Here is a 19,686-nt window from a genome sequence, read left to right as displayed (position 1 = left end):
TGGTAAGTAACAGTCTGATAGCATACGTAGGTAGATGAGATGCCTAAAAGCCAAGGAAATGAGTGCTGGTGGCAGCTGGGATGGAAAGACTCTTGTTTGAACAGTGGGACTGGATTGGGATGGCTGGTTAATTTAATAGCTAGATGTCTAGGGTTAACCCCAAGTGAGCCAAATCCCAAGATGCTCAGTTAAAAATGCAGCTTGGGCCATTGAAAGTCAGGACTGTGTGGATAACACTGTGCATGCAGGACAGCTTTGTACAGTAATGCGTGTCCTCAGCAGGAATGTTGAGCGTAGTGCTAGCTCTGTCTGAGTTTTAGTCCAGATGGGTCTGGCACATCTACTTGCTGAATTACAACAAATCAGAGCCCTGTTCTCAGTGAGCCTCCAATAGTTGTGGGCGCTAGTGATAGCAACAAAAGGTTTGTTTGTACCAAACAGGGAACAGTGAGGTCAGGCACAAGCTGTTGGAACTATTAATGCATTTTTAAGTGCTGAGAATTAGGAGTATTTTATTAATTCTAGGAGACCTGAATGTGTAACTTATGCTAGGGTCTCCTTTGTAATATTGTCCCCAATTAAAACACAAGGGCACACCTAATTTATGCTTAAGAATAATTGTGGTGTTGAGTAAACTCTTCTACAAATTCTCCTACCACCTGAGGTAGAGCTTGTTTTCCAGGGGCTAAATAGTTGTGTTAGGAGCAAAGAAAGCCCAATGGGTTTGGTAGCCATGAAGTCTTGAAATAAGTGGATGTGTAGTATAATTATTGTGCAAAGTAAAGTCTCAGTGCTTTAGAGTCTAAATCCTGATCAGCTTTGCTGTCATGCAAACACAGAGGTTTCATGGACTTCTGGTTTCTACGGATGCTAAAGAGTGAACAAGGCAGAAAGCTGTCTCTTGGTTTACACCTGGCTGAGCTGTCTTCCAGAGGGTTTTGTGAATGGAGTTCATGATGGTATTTTCATGGTATTTTTTTTTCCCCCTCCCTTGACAGAGAGGTGACGAGAGGGGGACAGTCTGTTTAATAAAAGCACATTTAGAATTCATGCCAGTCTGATTTTTGAATCAAAGAAGCTACGGCAACTATAGAAAGACTGATGCAGTCATTGAAGATAACCATGTCAATATGTTGGTGATCTAAATAATGTAGTTCAACTACCAGCTTTAATGCTTTTAGATAATGAAGCAGTTAATAGAGAAGACTGGGTGTGGCCCACAGCAGATAACAAAACAGAGCAGATTATCTCAGTCTGCTTGTGATGCAGAAGATATGCTCTTCGTACACATAGAAGAAAGCAATATGAAGCCTTTGTATGTTTCCTCTGGGTGTTTTGTTTTCACTGTTCAAATGGATTTATTTAATGGAGAACTTTTTTTTTTCTGTCTTTGGTTCATGGAATAAATGCAACTTGTTACTCATTAAGTTGCTGATGTAATCTATTAAAGTAATTCCTGATTTCATGAACAGCTGTACATCTTGATGAGAAATAACAAGACATTTTATATGTTGTTAGATATCCTGCACCACGTTCCCTTTCCTCACACACAGAAATTTATATGTAATTCAAGAAGCTGTAGAGAAATTTAGGATTTGGTGGATGTGGTGCTATCAAGTTATTTATTATGAAACCTTGGTTGCTCACCTCAGTCATGAAAATGATACCTTACTTATTTGATATGAATATGCCACTTCTAAAAATAAGGTGTTTCATGTGTTTGTCTCACATTCAAATACCTACATGTCCTTTATGCCAGACTTGGCAAATACTATTTTTCTATTTTTTCTACAAAGCAATCAAGTTTTGTTTTTTGTTTCTGTTTTACTAAAGTAATACTTGTTTTATCTCTCCTTCTTTTTAGTACACTTCACTTCCACTGCAAATTCCAGTCCATAGTCCAATGTCATTCCTGGTGAAAATCTACTGGGATCAGTAAGGTTACCCTCAGTTTAGGGTATGGATCCGTAAAGTGCCAAGTACCCTCAGGCCCCATGGTGTCAGCACCTCGTAGACTTGGCTCCTTATGCTGAGTTCTTGTGAGATTCTTGGGAAGCCTTGTGCTTCTGCCTGGTAATGCAGTAATCAAAAAACTGTGAAAACTAATAGATAAATATGTGTGCATTCCCAAATGCTTCAGTTTTGTTTCCTTTATGCTCACAAGTATAATGCTCAAGCCAAAACAAATAATCCAGAATTTTAACATTAAGGATTTGCCTTTTGTGTTACCTCAGCTTGTTCCATCAAAAATATAAGTGCAAACCACTGTGTTAGCCCTTATATTACTTAAGAAAGTCAAGCCCATAGAACCATGTCTTCTATAGGTGGAAATCAGCTTTACTGTGGTTTTACAAGGGAGAAGATGGATCCCAATCACTTAGTTTCCAAGTGGAAACTGCATTTCCTCTTGAATGAATTCATTTCTTTCTGCCTTTTGTTTAGGGTTTTCTGTGTGTTTCTATTCTGATCATGTGATGTTTATTGTGTCTGGTAACTGTTCCCTGTAGTGATGAAATACTGGAACTTGATTGAGCTTAGCTAGGTGCAAGAAACTAAATTTTTCTTCCAGAGCTCACTGAAGTGGGAAGCTTTCTTCTGAGGTCAGAATTGGCCCGGTATAGACAACTGGGATTAGCATGACACAGTTTTCATTCTTTAAAGAATGAGTTTCAGACAATAGGGTAGTTGTCTATGACTATGCAGAAGTTGATTTTTGAAGATAGCTCAGTCTTTCCATAAAATTAGGTACTACAAAGCAGTTTGAGCTGGAACATGGAATTGAGAATACGAAACTAGTGTGCAAGGTTTGTACTGTAGTTCTGGGTGGATGCTGATGTGCAGTAGTGAAGAACTTGTCTCAGAATAAATGGTGTTGCCTCAGGAACTAGTCTTGGAAGAGCCAAGAGATGGTTCCCAGGTCTGGGCTTTATCTTTCATATCCTGGGCAAGGACCAGCCAAAGTCACTGCTCAGGCGGTGCTCTACAGGGCACTTTAGCTCATCTGTCCTGTGGGTTTTTGAAAAGAAGGATGAAAATCTTGTACCTGCTTGAGTTTCTACAGCTTGTGAGATTCAAAATAATCTTATCCTTCCCTGGATTTTTTGAGAGGGCAAAAAAATTCCTAGCGATGTAGAAAAAAGTCCAGATGTCATAGTTTATATGTATTATCAACAACTTCTAGGTATAAAACAGATATGGATGCTTATTTGTTGTCAAAGTTCATTTTTCCTTGATGTCATTTCGTTCCTTTGAAAATTGCAGTAGAAGCAGAACTTTGTACCGTGACTAACACCCCATGTGTTTCAGAGTGCGTGCTCTTTGGAAGTGTTTTTTCAAGCTCTGAAGGCATGAATTAGTGCATGTCTGCCAGAGTTACCTGCATGCTGCAGTATAAATGTGCATTATAATGCGGTCTGTCCGCTGTTTTGCACGCACCTTTTATTGGAGGTTTATGCATAGTTATAATGACCATTTCCACATGTTAAGGATATACATTTGTGTTACATGCTCTGTGAAAATCTGGCCTGTTTTCTTTCTGGTTGAACGATGACTGCTGCCTGCTTTCAGACACTGCTGGCAAGAGTTGTCTGTCTGCAGTATACAATGTCAGACTTCAGTGCTGTGTGGTTTGCTTTTAATGATGGTGCGGTAGAGTGGGGCAGCCTGGAAAGGTTAGCTAGAACCTCTCTTTTTATTTATTTTTTTTTTGCTGGCAGACTGTCTCCCTTTACTTCAAATAGTAAATATCAGCAATCATTTATTCTCGTATTCTCAGATCAGACTCCTACACCGACACGCTTTCTGAAGAACTGTGAGGAAGTGGGCCTCTTCAACGACATCGACTGCTCCTTAGAGCACGAGTTTAGGAAGGCACAAGAAGAAGAAAACAACAAAAGGGTGAGTGTCAGCAGGCAGAACCTTTCCTCCCCTTAATAGTCACAGTGAAAGCAGATTGAACCCTGTTACCATCTCGTAACCTTTGGGTTAGAAACTAGGTGGCACTCTAAGTTGTGACATGCTTTTCAAAGGATCCTAACAGTTGACAAAAGAAACCCCAAACCAACAACAACAACAAAAAGAAAAGCCAGTATTAAGTTTCTTAAAGTGTGTCATGTGTTTGCCAGCGTTTGATTCCAAGTCTCTGCTTTTAAGTAAACTATAATAAAAACCACACACCTCTTGAGGGAGAGGCTTGGGAAAATTATATCATCTTTTGAAGTGAGGATTGCAGACTTGCTGAAATACATTATGGGGAAGTGCGGATTGTGAGGAGACATTTAGTTTAAAAAGCAGTGTTGATCTTTCCTCTGCATCACAGTGGATCCTTGGATTTAGTTGTCATTGTTGTAAGCTTTGTTGTATGTCTTTATTTATCACAAAGTATTCGTGCTGGAGTTGGGAGATGGGAATTTAACGTAATAGATAATGTATCAGTTTTGAAGTAGTTATTCTATTACTTTTAGTGTCTATAAGTTCATGTTGAGTTATATAGACCACCTTTTTACGAGGTTATGTATGTTTATGTGCCTGGAGTTTATTACAGTGTTTTGAGGCATCCTAAAGAGATGCTAAAACTTTCAAGGAACTGTGAAATAGCTCAATGCACTACAGAGCAAAGAGGTAATGCATGAAGTTTTAACTTTTCAAATAAGCATCCAAAGATTTGGTTGCTTCTGAGAACTGAAACAAATTACTCGTGGGGCTTCTCACATCCTGCCAGTCCTAAGCAAGCTTCCCAGTGCCTCTCCACCACAGTGTTGCCTTTTGTGCCTCTGTTTTCTCTCCTCTCCTTTCTGCAGCCCTTGGAAATTCATACGCTCCATCCCCTGCCATTGAGGTTCTCCAGCTATTGGATGTTGTGTTGTTTGACTTAATTCTCACAGTAATCTCTGTCTAACTTGAATATTAACTGGTACCATAGACTAAAAGTAGGAAAAAAGGTCACACAGCAGCTATGGTGCTACAGCTGGAAGGCACTTCTTAGTGCATGCCTCAGCATTAGTTTCATGTGTCTTTGTCTCCAGCTGCAAATGCTTCCTGTATAGGTGTTGCCTCTTATAGCTGCTGTGTTCTGTCACTTGCTTTGCTGTCCAATTCAAAATTCACACATGTGAGATGATGCTGGGGATTGTTAAATCTGGAGGTAGCAGCATTTAGGGATCTCTGAAATACTTTGACTTGATGTCTGCAGAGTGAAGGCATTAGAGGGCTTTTTGGAAGAAGTGGGAACACTGGTTACTGAGATAAAGAAAGTAAGAGGAGGCATGTAGAAAGAATATGGGAAGGGAATCTAGAAATTTGTGGCTTATAAGGAGGGAGATTTGGGAAGATAAAAGAGAAGAGGAGAGAGACTGTGACATAGTAAAATGAGCAAAGAAGTCCAAATATGAGAGCTCAAGTTGTGGTCAAAGGCTGGGAAAATATCCCAGACTGACCAATGACCCTCACATCTTTACATCTACAATGAATGTGAGGAAACAGTAATGTAATATAATAGAAGCATCTAATTATAAATTTTAGTAGTTTCTTGTGTGCTGAAGGGTGTAGAGGAACATCTATATATTCCTGTATCTCTGCAAATTATCAGTACTGAAGAGGATTCCTAGGTGGTTCTTTCTATATGGCACTTGTTTTTGGGAATTGGAAATGTGTAGAAATCTACTGATGTGATTTTTATGCAACTAGCTTTAAATTATAAGGTTTGGTGTTGCAAAGTCCATTTCAGCTCACAAAAAGTAGTTGCATAAAGCCTACAAAAGGGATCAGGTTACCTGATGATAATAGGTGTCTAGTGGCCTCTGGATGTCCTGTTCTGCACTCCTTCTAGCTATCTGCTCAGCCGGCACTGGTGATCCTAAGGGTGCAAATGGATGTTGGGAGGAGGGAGAAATCATTTAAATAAAAATATACGGAAAGGCTAAATTCATACTGGCTAGCTAACCTGTAACATTCATTCTGTGTTTTCAATTAGTCTGCTCTATGTTCGTTCTTACATTACCAACTGACAGATAGGAATTTGAAGCGAGCCCCAGCAGGGCTTTATGCAAATACAAGAGACAAAGGCCAAAAACGAAAAGGGGCTCCTCTGTAACTACTGCTAACACAATGCTTCTAGCAGCCTGTACCTGGAGTAAGTGCAAAGTAGTATTTTCCTAATGGACCTACCAGTGCTTGGAGATCAATACCAGCAGCATGGAAAACTTACTCATGGCATAGAAAAATCTTGCAAAAATATTTTTGTCAGGTTAATTTCTTTGCGCTCTGAAAGAAAGTTTTGTTTATTTTAGTATATCTCTGTGGCTTAGCACACAGCATGACACTGAAATCTTGTAAGAGAAAAACACTTTCCCCGTCCTTGGGAGTCATCATTTGAAAACTCAAACATACAATACAAATCTGAGGAAGTGGGAACCCATTGGTAATCATGAGAATTTGTTGTGATTAAGCTGGTTATATGGGCTGGTGACAATCCAAATTAGCTGTGAAGTGCTTTGTGAAAACTTTTAGAACAATGTGTGTACCTGTAGCAGAAATGCTAATGGATCAAACCAGTGATTGAGCACCTGGTGGGAAGGAAGGCCAATCCAGGGGAGCTCAGGTGCAAGTAATGCACTTGAATGAGCCAGGATCTACCTCTCCCCAGACTGTATTTATGGGTTGGCAGTGGAGACAGGGGTGTTTCTCTGGAGATGCCTGTGTACCTGAGATCTGAAGATGAGCAGGTTCTTTCCTTATGTCTGTGCCCATCGCCGTTGCATTTGAGCAGATGCTGATCTGCTGCAGCCTGGGATCTTACTGCTGTGCTGTCATTACTGTGCATTCCGTTACTGTACCCTTCTGGAAAAGGTGGTACTGAGGGGAAAGCATGAGCATTAATATCCTACTTGTTTGAACGGGAACAACAAATCACTGTCTCTCTGTGTAAAGTGGAAGTAGTGTCTCTTTTTGCCTCTCATATTCGATGCAAAGACTGTAAGCTCACCTACGAAGGGTCATCTTTTAAAATACACTTGGATTAGTCTTCTGCTTAAGGACTGAGTGGACTTAAGTAATAGTAACGATGATGATGCCTTGGACCTGAAATGAAATAATAATCACAGAATCACCAAGACTGGACAAGACCCACAGGATCACAGCTTCCACTTTCAAAAGAGTAAATACTACAGCTCTTAGGGGCTTGATATTTGCAGCACTGACAGCTCTGCCAAAGACAAAATTTGCAACCCAAGTCAACAAGGCAGAATATGCTGGCACCTCTTCCTGCTAGCTGCCTGTTTTAGGCTTACATTGCTCTGAGCTTTTAATTATCTAAGGAACTTTTGATGGGTTCAGTTTCTAGTATTGCAGCATAAGGTATCTGCAAGTTGAACTCCTTTTAAGTGTGGTCTTGTGGGAGGTAGTGTCAGTGCTGCAGTGTGCTGATGAAGAATGGTTTAACTTCTGAGCTTGTGCCCTGCCTCTACAGCAATCCCATTAGCTCCTTTCTTACCTTGTGAATATGCTAAAACCCCACGGGACTGGTTGAGATGAAACAAGAATATTGTGCTGGTATACATTTCAGTGACAAGTGCTTAGAAACAGCTGTATTTCACTCATGAAATAATACAAACCAACAAACTCATAAGTCTTCTTCCAGAACAATTCTCATTGGCTGACACTGTACAGCAGAAAGCTTGTATTTATATGCTTCCTAATAGTGTTTAAACTATGCAATCGTAAATGCACATACACACATTTATCTAGATATGTAAGAAGAATCATACTTTTTTCAAGTCGATGCTCCTTCTGACTACCCATTCTCCTCTTGTGATTGAGTATATTATATAGTGGGTCTTATAACAGGAGGAAAATAAGACTAGGAATAATTTACATTAATACAGCACTTAAATGCTAGGGTACCATTGTAGGAATGAATAGTAATAGCTTCAACCCGTTGCTTTATCAATCAGTTAAGCTGTTGTCAAGGAGATAACTCAAAATTCTTAAGGTCCAAAATATTACCCCAGACTCAGGCTGAAATATAATAGTTCCAAACTTTGAATGTAACATCTGTATGTGTGTCAAAGTGAGTATCTTAATTTCATAGTATTTCTTCTGTGTGGTACATTCAGGTACTGTAAAGATACGCTATCACCCTGTATCAGAAATTTTCCAATGGGTTGAGCTTTCATATGTGCTAATTCCATCAAGTTAAAAAGACTTACTGATCTGCTTTTGGGCTTACTGTTAGTTTATAGTCATTTTTTCCTAAATTAACTTTTGCAGCATTCCTATGGAGAATAGGAATACTCTTTTTCTTATCTTCTAAGGAAAAGGAGATTGCAGATGCTATTTTCCAGAGCTCTTTCATAGTAGTACACCAGGCTCCTGAAAGAATTGCAAGCACTGAGTGATATTTCCAAGACAGTTGGGTCCCTTCCACTGTTCCACCAAGCAAGCAGTTTTCTGTGCCTTTTGGTTCCTAAGCATCTTTAGCACTGTAGCCTCAAAAGATTGATAGGGATCTTCAAAGGCATTTTGGTGTCTTGCTCTCACTGAAATAAAGCAGGAGCAAATCACTGAGCTACCATAAGGGATCTGGACTCAAGTGATGTGCTAAAAATTGCAGAGGAAGTCTGTGGCAGAGCCTCGGATTGATTCCATATCTTTTCAGTCTCAGCACAGGGCATCGCGCAAACCATGTGTGTTAAAGATTTATCAGCTGTTGTTCAGTGTTGCTAAAGACAGGAAGAATGCTCTCCTCCTCTCTCCAGATGGGTAGACTTGCTATACTTCGGCTGCTTTTCTTAACGTGTGGAGCTTTCATGGTAGACATGTGGCGATATATTTTATACAGGAATTCTGCAGTTGGCACTTTGGTCCACTGACCTTGAGAGTTATGTTTTGAGCATATATCTGTAGTTCAGACACTTATTCCAGGCACTTTGTTAGCATGCTGAACTGGTACAGAACCGCACAGAAAAACTTTCAGGACAACAGAGTTCATAACATGACCTTGAAAAATATTTGGAGGAACAGGCTTTAACTTTGCTTGCTTCTGTCAGTACATTTTATTTTCTGATGGCAGGCAGGTCTGTCTTATCTTCTTCTGTTGCAATGGAGTGTATTTGAATGGATTTTTGAATTTAGATCCTCATGCTCTGAGGGAAGACATGAGTGTTTTTCCAGCCTATATCATGCAGAAAGACAATATTTGAGGGCATACGTTTTTGATTGAGCTAAATCTCCTTAGCCATAATCCTTCCATGTTCTTCTGAATTCCAGCTGATGAATCATCCTGCAGAGCTCAGAAAGGACAGTCCACTTTCCTTCTGCTTCATATTGTTTCTGTCCCAATGAAGTTGAGTCACTCTCTTGTAATGTTTGGGTTTTAGTTGCGTTTTGTATATTTTGGCCATCCCCAAAAAAGGAAGACTGCCTGATTTCATTCTGATATTTCCTTCAGAACAACACTGCATAGCTGTTGTGCATTTTGTCTTGGTCTTCCTATGAATGTTTTTAATGGCACAGCTTTCCTGGTACATGCTCAGATTTCAGCAGCATGGACTCAATGGCATACGATGAAGGGATAAACCTTGCTCCTAGTAGTGTTTTCAGTAAGTCTGTCTTTTAGGTAAAGCCTGTAAATCTTGGCAATCTCTTTAGAGCTTACACTCTGCAATTAAATACAAACTCTGCTCCCAAGAGCCAAATTTTAAGTGGACTGCAGCCTATTGGGTTGGTTAGGTAATAAGATACTGCTGATATATTTCAGAGCAAGGTGCACTCTTATTTTATTTATGAAGATAGACATGCTGGTTGAGGGCTTAATCACAGCTGATAAATCATTTTAAGAAAGCCTATTAGAACCATATGCTTATTCCTTGTATTAATATGCTATGTCTGTTTTTAGTCTAATAATTCAGGGTCTCTTCCCCTCTTCCTTCTCCCTGTCTGGTGTGTGAACTGTTTATCTGTTTAACTGATATTCCTTGCTTGGGGGCACTTCTTTCTTTAAGAGGTATCATTAATAAAAGGTGAGCAGAGGAGAGAGAAATCCCCACTCTCCTGTGAGATTGGGAGAGCTGCACATTTTTGGTTATCTTTGTTTAGGTAGAATTCCAGAGCAAAGGTCCAAAAGCTGAGAACAGGAAACCTATCAATTAAAGACTGGAGAACCATGGCATGGCCTTCACTCAGCATAAGGTTGTCATTTTGGCCCAGGTGGTTGCAATCCTGCAGCTCGAGAGCTGTGAGGGGGTGGGTATGCAGACATTTTGGTTACTTCACCTTTCCCTGCCTCTGAAAGGGCTGCTGCGGGAACAGGTTCCATGGTCATCTAATGAGATCCACATTGGCAGTTATTTTGTGCCAAGTCCTATTTATCATTAATTGGTGGGTTCACTTGCAGCTCTTTCCTATTATTTATTGATTATAACCTTATATATTTATTATTTAGCCAAAATTCAAATGCTAATAATTTCCTGACTTACTATTTGCTTAAAACTCTGTCTACTGTCAAAGTGGACACAGAAGATTTCAAAACAGCAACGAGTTGTAATTCTGACTGGGTTTCTTTCACATTTTGCACATGGCAGTCATCTATTTATAAACATCCATAGGGACTCCTAAACCTTTACAGTTGGGTTTCTCCCACTTCAGCCCCTTCTCTCCCTTGCTCCCCCAAGGCAAATCTTGTGTTTTTGGCATATAGACAATGATGGTGATTGTTATATGGATAAAATATCTACACGCTAAGTACTGTGGGTAAGGTTTTTTTTTTTTTAAAATTGTACCTCAAGCAAAATAAATTGGAAGTCAGAAACATTCAAGAGAATAAGGGTATTTTAACTCTATGGTTGGAGGTCCTGGTGTGAGTTTCTGGTAGCCTTTAGTGCTACAAAATAAGAAACTGGAAACTGACTTTTCACCAGTTGTGAGAACCCCATAGCATGACCCTTTTCCAGTACTACACAAAATTATTCGCTCACTAAAAGCCACCAAACTTGACCATTAGATCTGAAGTGCTTCATAGTGACTGAAGGAGTAGTGGTTAAGAGAAGCCAGAACAGCTGAGCATGTGCCACAGTAGTTAATGATTACTACTTTTGGATGTATAATCTCATACCTTGTGGGGGCAGCTCCGCTGACTTTAATAGAGTTTGAATTATTTTATAGCCTATAGCAGGCAAAGATCTGAAGGAAGAAAATGGCCTTCCTCAGAGATGAGAAAAAAATCCCAGTTCATAGCAAGATGCGAAGAATCTGATTACTGGTCCTGATAATAAGTCAGGGTCTTTTAAAAACATATCAGGGATGCAAAATTCAACATTTTAACTATTATTCTGATTTCTCTCACATGCTTCTTTACAGAAGTTGCCAAATCCTCTCTCAGCAAATAAATACCAGTTTGCTTTCTTTCTTGAAATGTGCATGGTTTGCTCAGTCCCTGAGAGGATAACAGACATTAGTTTGCCATGTGAATGTACATGTCAAAGTGCAGATCTGCCAGCCAGTCTGGGGCTGGGTAGGGAGAATGAACTCAGTGTTACAAACAGCCTCTTTTGAATTTCTACAACCTATTAGTCACAGCAAGCTGCCCTTATTGATTTTGGTAAGAGAGGTCACTTTTAATCCTCTAAAGTGGAGAGAGCTACATGCACTCTCCATAGCATAACATTAAAATTGACACAGCTCTGCATCACTTCTATGAAAATGCCTTAGACCTAGATGGATTATTGCCTTGCTTTTCAATGGCTACAAGCTGCTAAGAAGACTGGGCTAACCCAGAATTTGTATAAAAGCTTCAAAGTACTTGATAAGGAAAGCACAGCCAAAAAAAAAAAAAAAAAAAAAAAGCTGTCCCTGCAGAAAATGGCCATTAGTCTTAAGAAAGTTTAATTTCACCTTTAAAAAATAATTAAAAATCTGTCGAGGAGTTGCGATTGTCATACAAAAGAATTAACAAGAACTGACCTTATTTCATGATTATGAGGAGAACTTTTTCTGGTTGATAGCCCTTGCCAGATTTGTTTGTTTGTATTTTAAAGAACTAAATCTTTGAATACAATGAGCGTAGTCCCACTTGAATCCTAAGGGTGCCTCAAAATAAACAGCAGAGGTGAACTCTCAGCAGTTTTCTTTTTCATCTTTGTTATCCCTGTCCTGACCCTTTTTTTCCTGCCTAATGATTGTTTGTAGTGTACTCTTATTAAGTGAAATCATCTTGAGGGAAAAATATGCTCAGTGGGGATAGAAAAATTGTTGTGTTTCTGGAGAAGTCTTTTTTTGTTTGTTTGTTTTTTTGTATTTTTTTTTCCTTTCTTTGGAATTCTGGAAAATGACAACTGCCCCTCTTGATTTTATGCCAGAAGTTATTTGGAACCTTTCTTTTTATGCTTTATTTTCTAAAGGTCTATTCTGATATCAACTGAAAGAAGCTGTAGTTCAGGTAGAAATGCCCAAGTTACAATCACAAAACAAATTGTACTCTGTATTTCTGCATGCAAGTATGTTTTCCTTCCTCTCCTCCTAGAAAACCTGAGAGATGGGTGAGAGGTAAGGCTGGTAAAAACCTGGGATGCTGTTCACCGATGAAGAAAAGACACGCAGGCTCTAGTGTACTTGATTCTTTATTAGAAAGGGAATTTCTAACCTGAAGAGAGAACTGCAAAAGGAAGTGCAGTTAAAAAACAAACAAACGTGAACAAACACAAAAATAATTCATCACCATCAACATAAAAAGACACACATTAAGAGACTATGTGAGGCTCTGAACCATACAGGCTCCAAGTGTAATGCATGTGATGATGGAGGTTCTTGACTTCCATGCCACAGCACCTTTTGGTAGGCTAAAAGTGCTCTACAGTCATTAGCTAATTAGGTCACTCAGCTCCTTCTCAACATACATTAAAGTGAATGTGTGTGTGCAGCGTGGCTTGCCCTCTTACATTAACAGAGATTTGTCCTTTCCCTTCTTCTTCCCTCGTTTGAGGAGAGGTTTTGCCCTGAAGTCAGGAGCAGGTTAAGAAAATGGAAAGGAGCATTCACAATGAAGAAGTGAACATCAGTTAGACAGAGGGAGAGCTGAGAAGTATCCATAAAAATAAGAAATTTGAGTATCATAGAATTCATAGATGCTTTGGGCTTCTCTGTGACAGTGATTTTTCACCTGTTTCCCATTCACCAGCACTGCCACAGTTCCATCATATTTCACAGCCGCTCCTTCCTTGTAGTTCATTTCCAGGCAGGCCTTGACCTTGGAGTGGAGCACGGTCAGATCACTGTCTTTGCTGAAGGGCTGCATGATTTTTGTGATGTCTTGATCTGAAAAGCCGTTGTCTAGTAAGCTGGATATCTGAAGGACTGTCCCACAGTTCAGCAATTCCTCTCTCAACAGCTGGATATACAGAGCAACCCAAGGCCTGCTGGGCACTGCAGGTGGATGATTTGATGATGAAATTATGTCTCATGGAAACGGAGTCAGTTTTTCCTCTTAATGCTGAGTAGAGATGTAGAAATGCATCCCTTGACAAGAGGAGAGGTGGAGATGCTCATCTGATAAGTATTAGAATAATTTTCTAAAAAAGAGAAAGAAGGGATATTGTTGTTTCTGCTTTCAGTTGTTTTGAAATGTACTTGATTTTCCTCATAATCTTATCTCTGAAATCTTCACATCCCATGGCACGTAATATTGTTGTAAGGCTTATTTCTCTAATGACAAGTAGTTACCATAGTTCCCATTAATACTATTTTTTTGTTCCAATACAGTAAACTCATGCAGATGTGAATGCCAACGTAGACATTTCAGAAAAAAAATAGGAAAGCCATTAAGTGTATTACGCCTCCACACATAAGTTCTTATTTTATGGATTATTGTTTGGCCTGAATCTTTTTCAGGTACACTTCCCCTATCCCAGTGTCTTTTCTTTGCTTCATCGATCTCAGACAGTTAAATGTGTATATAAATGCTTTTCTGAAATGAGGCCAAAGACCATCTACTTCAATAGTTCTTAAACATGTGGCTAACTTCAAGCATGTGTGTAGGGGCTTGTTGAATAGAGATAGTTTGCTGAATCAGGACTTCCCAAATTGCAACCAATCCTCTGTTTTAATCTATCTTTGTTACTGCCTTGCATAGAATATAGGTAACTATTGTTACTTGAGCTCTGTAAGTGAAGAAAGTTGCAGTTTAGTTGGTGGTTTGTCTAAGAATAAAAGTAATCTTTCGAAAACTCCTCTGTTACAACTTTCTTTTTAAAAATCCCTTCTAATAAATGATTTATTTTCATTCGTGAAATGTAATTAATTGTAATTTCATGTTGTGATTAAAAACTGACTTCTCTAGTGAAATGCTCATTAACCCGCTCATTAAAAAAGTAATTTCTTTCAGCTTATTTTTCTTGAGATTTCATTTTCTAGCAAAACTTGGCACAAAGGCAATAGTATATATGCATTATTATTGACCAAATTAATGTGAAGCACATATCCAGTCTACTGCATACATAATTTTTTTGTCATATCCTCAGAAAATACTTTTAAAGAACAATAAAATTAGTATCTCACTGATTTTTCATTTCATTCACTGGCATCCTTCTGTATGCAAATGGAATGATGCCTGCCCCATGTTATTTTGGTTTGTTTTCTCCATCTAGGATTGCAGGTAGTGTGTGGTGGAAAACAGGTTCCACAGAGCTGATGCATCTGCTGGAAGATGAAGGCAAGGGAAAAGGGACAATGAGGGAAATGTTTCAAAGTGCTTCTTAGTATACTGTTAGCAATGGAGGTCTCAAAACTATCTTCCTGATGGCAATCTGAGTAAAAACAAGACCAAACGTTTGTATTTGAGTCAGTTAATACAGTGTTTCACAACACAGTGCACTTCCCTTGTATTTATGTAAGACGGTAAGACTTAAAAAATATAATTGGGCTTTCCTTCTCTTTTCTCGCTGCTTTTCAATATTCACTTCCTCACATTCCATCTTGAAAACAGTTAATCCGTATCCCCTTCTTGAATAGCATTATCGTGACAACACAGCAATGAAAAGAACCAAGACTGCAGGACTTCTAATAATACCAGAGGAACAGGAATGCCCTGAAAAAAATGTGCTCTCATCCAGCTGCCCTTCATATTGTTGTCTCCCTATCCAATTTACTAGAGAATTTCCCACTGGCTCTTGGCTCATTCCCAAATGAGAATGTAATCTTTTAAAGATTACACTCCATAATGGAGGGACAAGGAGCTCTTTATTAACTGGGATGGGGAGTCACTTACTATTAGGAAAGGCAGAGGGATGGACTGTAGCAGTGTTTTGTGAGCTCTGCTTTCTGCCTCTTCTTGTCTCCTCAGTGATAGGATGGCAGGTTGGGAGTGGGAAACTGCCACAGCTGCACTGTAGAAAAATAACTGAATGTAGGTTATGATTATGGCAATTACTTTCATAATGCAGGGGATTATACCATGACTATTACATTGCCAACAAGATTAAATTACTAACCTAATTCTGCAGCATGTTTTGTTGTTTTTTTTTTCTCTTCAAAAATAAAATAAAATAAAATGAAATTAAATAATCTCTGCTTGTTCCGAAGTTGATACATTTAAAAACTATCGATGCAGTGTAAAAGAGATGAGAAACTAAGGAACTTGAAGTGCTGCCTGTATAGGTACTGTTTGGATCAGATCCTTGTCACTTTGACTTCAATGAGCAATTCTAGCTAGACACCCTCAACCCCTTTTGCTGTGTAAAGCAATGTAATACTCCAGTAATTTTAAATGCTCCCTCTCTCTGCTATCAGGCAGAGAGGATTCCACCACTTACAGTTAATTCAGAGAGCATTAAAAGTTTTATTTGTAATAGAGAATTTTAAAAACTTGGTGAAGGGACCATGTTTTTTCTCACATGGACTCATTGAACTGATTGGAAAGCCTCAGCAGCCAATTGTTTTCACACTATACTCTCCTTTTACTATGTACTTAAAAATGTGGTTTAATACAGAAGATATATTTATATAAAGTAATCAGTGTTTGATCACTTCTAGCATGGAGTGAATTTTTCTGAACCTGGTAGAGTCTACGCGGTATAATTCATCCCTGTATCCATAGGAAGGTCATAGATAAGATTTTTTCATAAAGTAGTATGGATATGGCCTTTTATGCGTGGCTCATGGTAGGAGTATAAGCCATGTTAATTATGCAGCAAGAGCATTTTCCTTTTGTTCATCAACTGGAAAATGAGTAGAAAATTAAATTTTGCAGACATCAGAAATATATCACATGTTGGTCATTAGCAGAAAATTAAGTGGTTTCATGGAAGATCTAATGTTCTGAATCTGAAAATAAATGTAGGTGAACAATATATATATATATATATATATATATATATATATATATATATATATATATATATATATATAACATTAATTTTTTGTGCTATGTCCTGAATGGTAACTTTTGTTGTATTTACACTTAAGTTTTCTCATATTGCCTTACCTTACAAAAATACCTATTACCACACAAACCTAGTCAGTATGTTCGGAAAGATTAGATGTACATTTATAATTCAATCAATTCTTCCTCCTTTTATTTTCTAATGAAGATCCAGGATTGTGGATAACAAGTTTAAATCAAACAGGAACGGCCAGTTTACTGTTGTTATTGACAGGATATGAAAATCCTGAATAGCAGGCTATACCTTATTTTATTATTTCTTTAAAAAATAGTTTTTGTTATTATTTTTTTGTTTCCTTTCTTTCTGTGTGTTTCATATACAGAAGAAGGAAATCTGATTCTGTGGTACTCTTGTGCTGAATCTTTTTCTCACAGATTGCAGATCTGACTTGTGCCACATATGAATGGTTTGCCACCACGATGCGGACTTTGTTTTCTGGCCTTACTGCTCATATGGGCTTGAAAGAGTCATCTTAGACAGAAGATGGCTCTGTTATCTTATGGAATGGAGAGTACTGAGCAGTTTGCTTCTATTAAGAAGTCAATCTTTACAGGTGGTTTCATAATTTTCTTGTGGTCTCTGCCTATTGTAACAAGCTCTTTAACTGTGAAGCGTTCTTCACAGTTCTTGCTCTTCATTGACTTTCCCGACCTCTGTGTACCATGTGCTTAAGCACCTTCTTAACTCCTCAGAAGATATTTTTGGAGGCTTTTCTACTCTCCTCTTGAACTGTAATTTCACTGTAATTTTTAAAACACTTTCAGTTTTTTTCTTTTTGCATGTAAGTTTTCATGTAGTTACTTCTTAAATGAGCTTTAAAACCACAAGTGCAACTTTTATTTACTAAAATATTTAGCTTTCAGTTTAGTCTGGCCCAAGACTGTGCACATCTGGGATAAAGTAGCCCAAAAAGTTAGCTTCTTTTTTCTTCTTTGAAGTGCAACTTACTGCAGATACATAAATATGAAGAAGAATGTGTTTGCTTAAACCATCAATACAAAGGGAGAAAAGCATGTAAGGCCAATTACTATGGTTTACTTGATGGACAGTAGTTTATTAAACTGCTGTGACACAATTATTTTCTATAATCTGTTGATCTAGTTGCAATCGAAACATGTTAGGAAAACTTCTGATCTCACCAGCAGTTAAAAGAAGCAGATCTCATGGGTCTTTCTTATGATGCAATATGAACTACAAAGTACTTGCATGAAATATGGTATGTGCTGCCTGTCTGTAGAAGACCAGTGTTTTGATTCCATCTTTAACTAATACTGTAGTGCACAGAGATCCTAAATTATGAGCCTTATTTTTACGTTGAATGTTTTCAGCTGGGTGATCTTTTTTGTTGCTTTGAAACAATACTTATTTTTGTAATACATGGGTATAACTTAGAAAACATATTGCAGTTCCTTTCAATGATTTTGTTGCTTCATGTTGTGACATGGCACTAGTGTCTAGCAAGTGAATCCATTCCTGTGGTGTTTTCAAAAGCATATGAGAAACCATATGTTTTCATAGGAAAACAGCTGTTACTAAGCATATGCTTTCTTAGATAGAGTGACAGTTATTAAAAGAGCAAGATATGGCCATGACTTGTCTTTTAAGTTGAGTAAAGCTGGTGGGAACTGTTGCTTTGAATGTGAAGTGGTTCTGCATGTAGATATCGCCATGTAGAATTGTAACTGGAAGGAGAAAGAGAGATTAATGTTTGTAGTCTGCAGCTTGGAAGAGACAGTATAAATCTCTGTCCTGTTTTGAGCTGTGAATGCCTCTGTAGGAGTTATAGTAACAGACAAATTAGCATAATGTAATTGGTTGGCAAGGTCAGCCCCTCTCTAGGAGCATTAGTAATGTTTACTGCAAGAAGAAACATACCAAGTATTGTAGGGTAGTGTGTTGTCTGTCCTTTTTGAAAGAAGAATAATCATTTTGGACTCCCTACATCACTGACTCTAATCATATCTTATTAGAATTCAGACTATCATATTTCTGCCTTAAAGCAAATATTCTACAAGAACAACAATATTCTCTACTATCACACAAATTTTTATTCCTTTTTTTTTTTTTTTTTTTTTTTAAACTTTGAGTTTACATCTCTTTTGTTTCTCTCTGTAATGAATAGGTTTCCTTTCAATGATTAACTTATGCATCACTGACAATACTTAATAAATTTTACTGGGAGTGTTAAAGTTTCTGGGCTTATTGTATAAGACATAATTATTAAATATGGATAAGCTCATTGACTTTTTTTTTGTTGATATATTTTGAAAGCATGAAACTAGGTAGAATTCTGGGCCAGCTCAAGTAATCCAACCTCAGTGGTTTAAGCTTTGCAAACACTTTCACAACTGTGTGTCAGAAATGCGAGTTGGTGTCCCACATTTTAGGAAGACCTTGTGCTGAGTCACAGATAGAATTGGCTTTTAAGGTTTTGATCTTGAATCTGATAATTTGTGCCAAGTATTTGAGAAGAATTTAAGCATTCAGTTGTAAGATAATTGGGAAATGGCTCTTGCAGTATCACACAGGGGTTGTATTACCTTTTCCTGTATGTTTATTACCAGGAATGCTGAAGGTTATTATATTTAGAAACAATCTTCAGGTTAAGTGCTAAAAATACTGTCTGTGATGAGGCATTATACCACAGTAATTTTCCTAGAGAGCTGATAGACTGTCTAAAACATGCGCAATATCACCTTTAGAGTGCTATCTTACTAGAAAACCTACTTCCTTGTGCTCAGACAATGGAACCAAATGGATTTCCAGACTATAGTCCTTTCTGTGGTCTTCTGATAATGAAAAAAAAATCCAGCAGTAATTCCTGGAGTCCACAGCAGTTATGCTTTATGCCTTGTGTAGTGATAACTTCCAATCTTACTTTGGCTAAGTGGATTTACAATGAGTAGGGTTGTTACTGTGTTCCAAGGTAAGATGTTTTTTAATGCCAGTACACTATTAGCTAGCCACTTGTGAGAATAGGGTTTTGGTGCTACTTACTCCATTTCCTCTGTCCCTTAGTTTTTAGGTATTGAGTAGCTTCAGTTTGAGACATACCACTGACATTCTCTTTATAGGCAAAAGTTGCTGTGAGAAGAGAAACGTTTGGGAAAAATAACATTTCTCTGTGTGTGCCTCACTTGCTCTTCAAGGATGAATTCTTGCCCCATTTCCTTCATGGCTCAGCTGAAACTCCTGCTTTCCGTTGCTTAAATTAAGTTTTGCCTCCTCACACAATGCTATCTGTCCAGCTGGATTACAT

The 19,686-nt window shown here is 38.2% G+C and overlaps 1 protein-coding gene across 4 annotated transcripts in view; it reads left to right on the top strand.

Moving 5' to 3' along the window:
* The window catches only part of CREB5 (cAMP responsive element binding protein 5), a 241,291-nt gene that overhangs the window by 44,407 nt on the left and 177,198 nt on the right, over positions 1 to 19,686 (top strand). For all 4 annotated transcript variants that reach the window (XR_014943626.1, XR_014943625.1, XM_015853850.2 and 1 more), the window contains exon 4: positions 3,776 to 3,897. Coding sequence is in view for 2 of the 4 variants with exons in the window: in XM_015853850.2 (XP_015709336.1) it covers positions 3,776 to 3,897 (122 nt within the window). In the remaining 2 variants the exon portion in view is untranslated. The remainder of the gene's footprint in view (positions 1 to 3,775; positions 3,898 to 19,686) is intronic.

This window comes from Coturnix japonica, chromosome 2, assembly GCF_054131305.1.
Source record: "Coturnix japonica strain WE chromosome 2, WE-NBRP24, whole genome shotgun sequence".
Lineage (NCBI taxonomy): Eukaryota > Metazoa > Chordata > Aves > Galliformes > Phasianidae > Coturnix > Coturnix japonica.
This window is presented reverse-complemented; position numbering and strand designations above follow the sequence as displayed.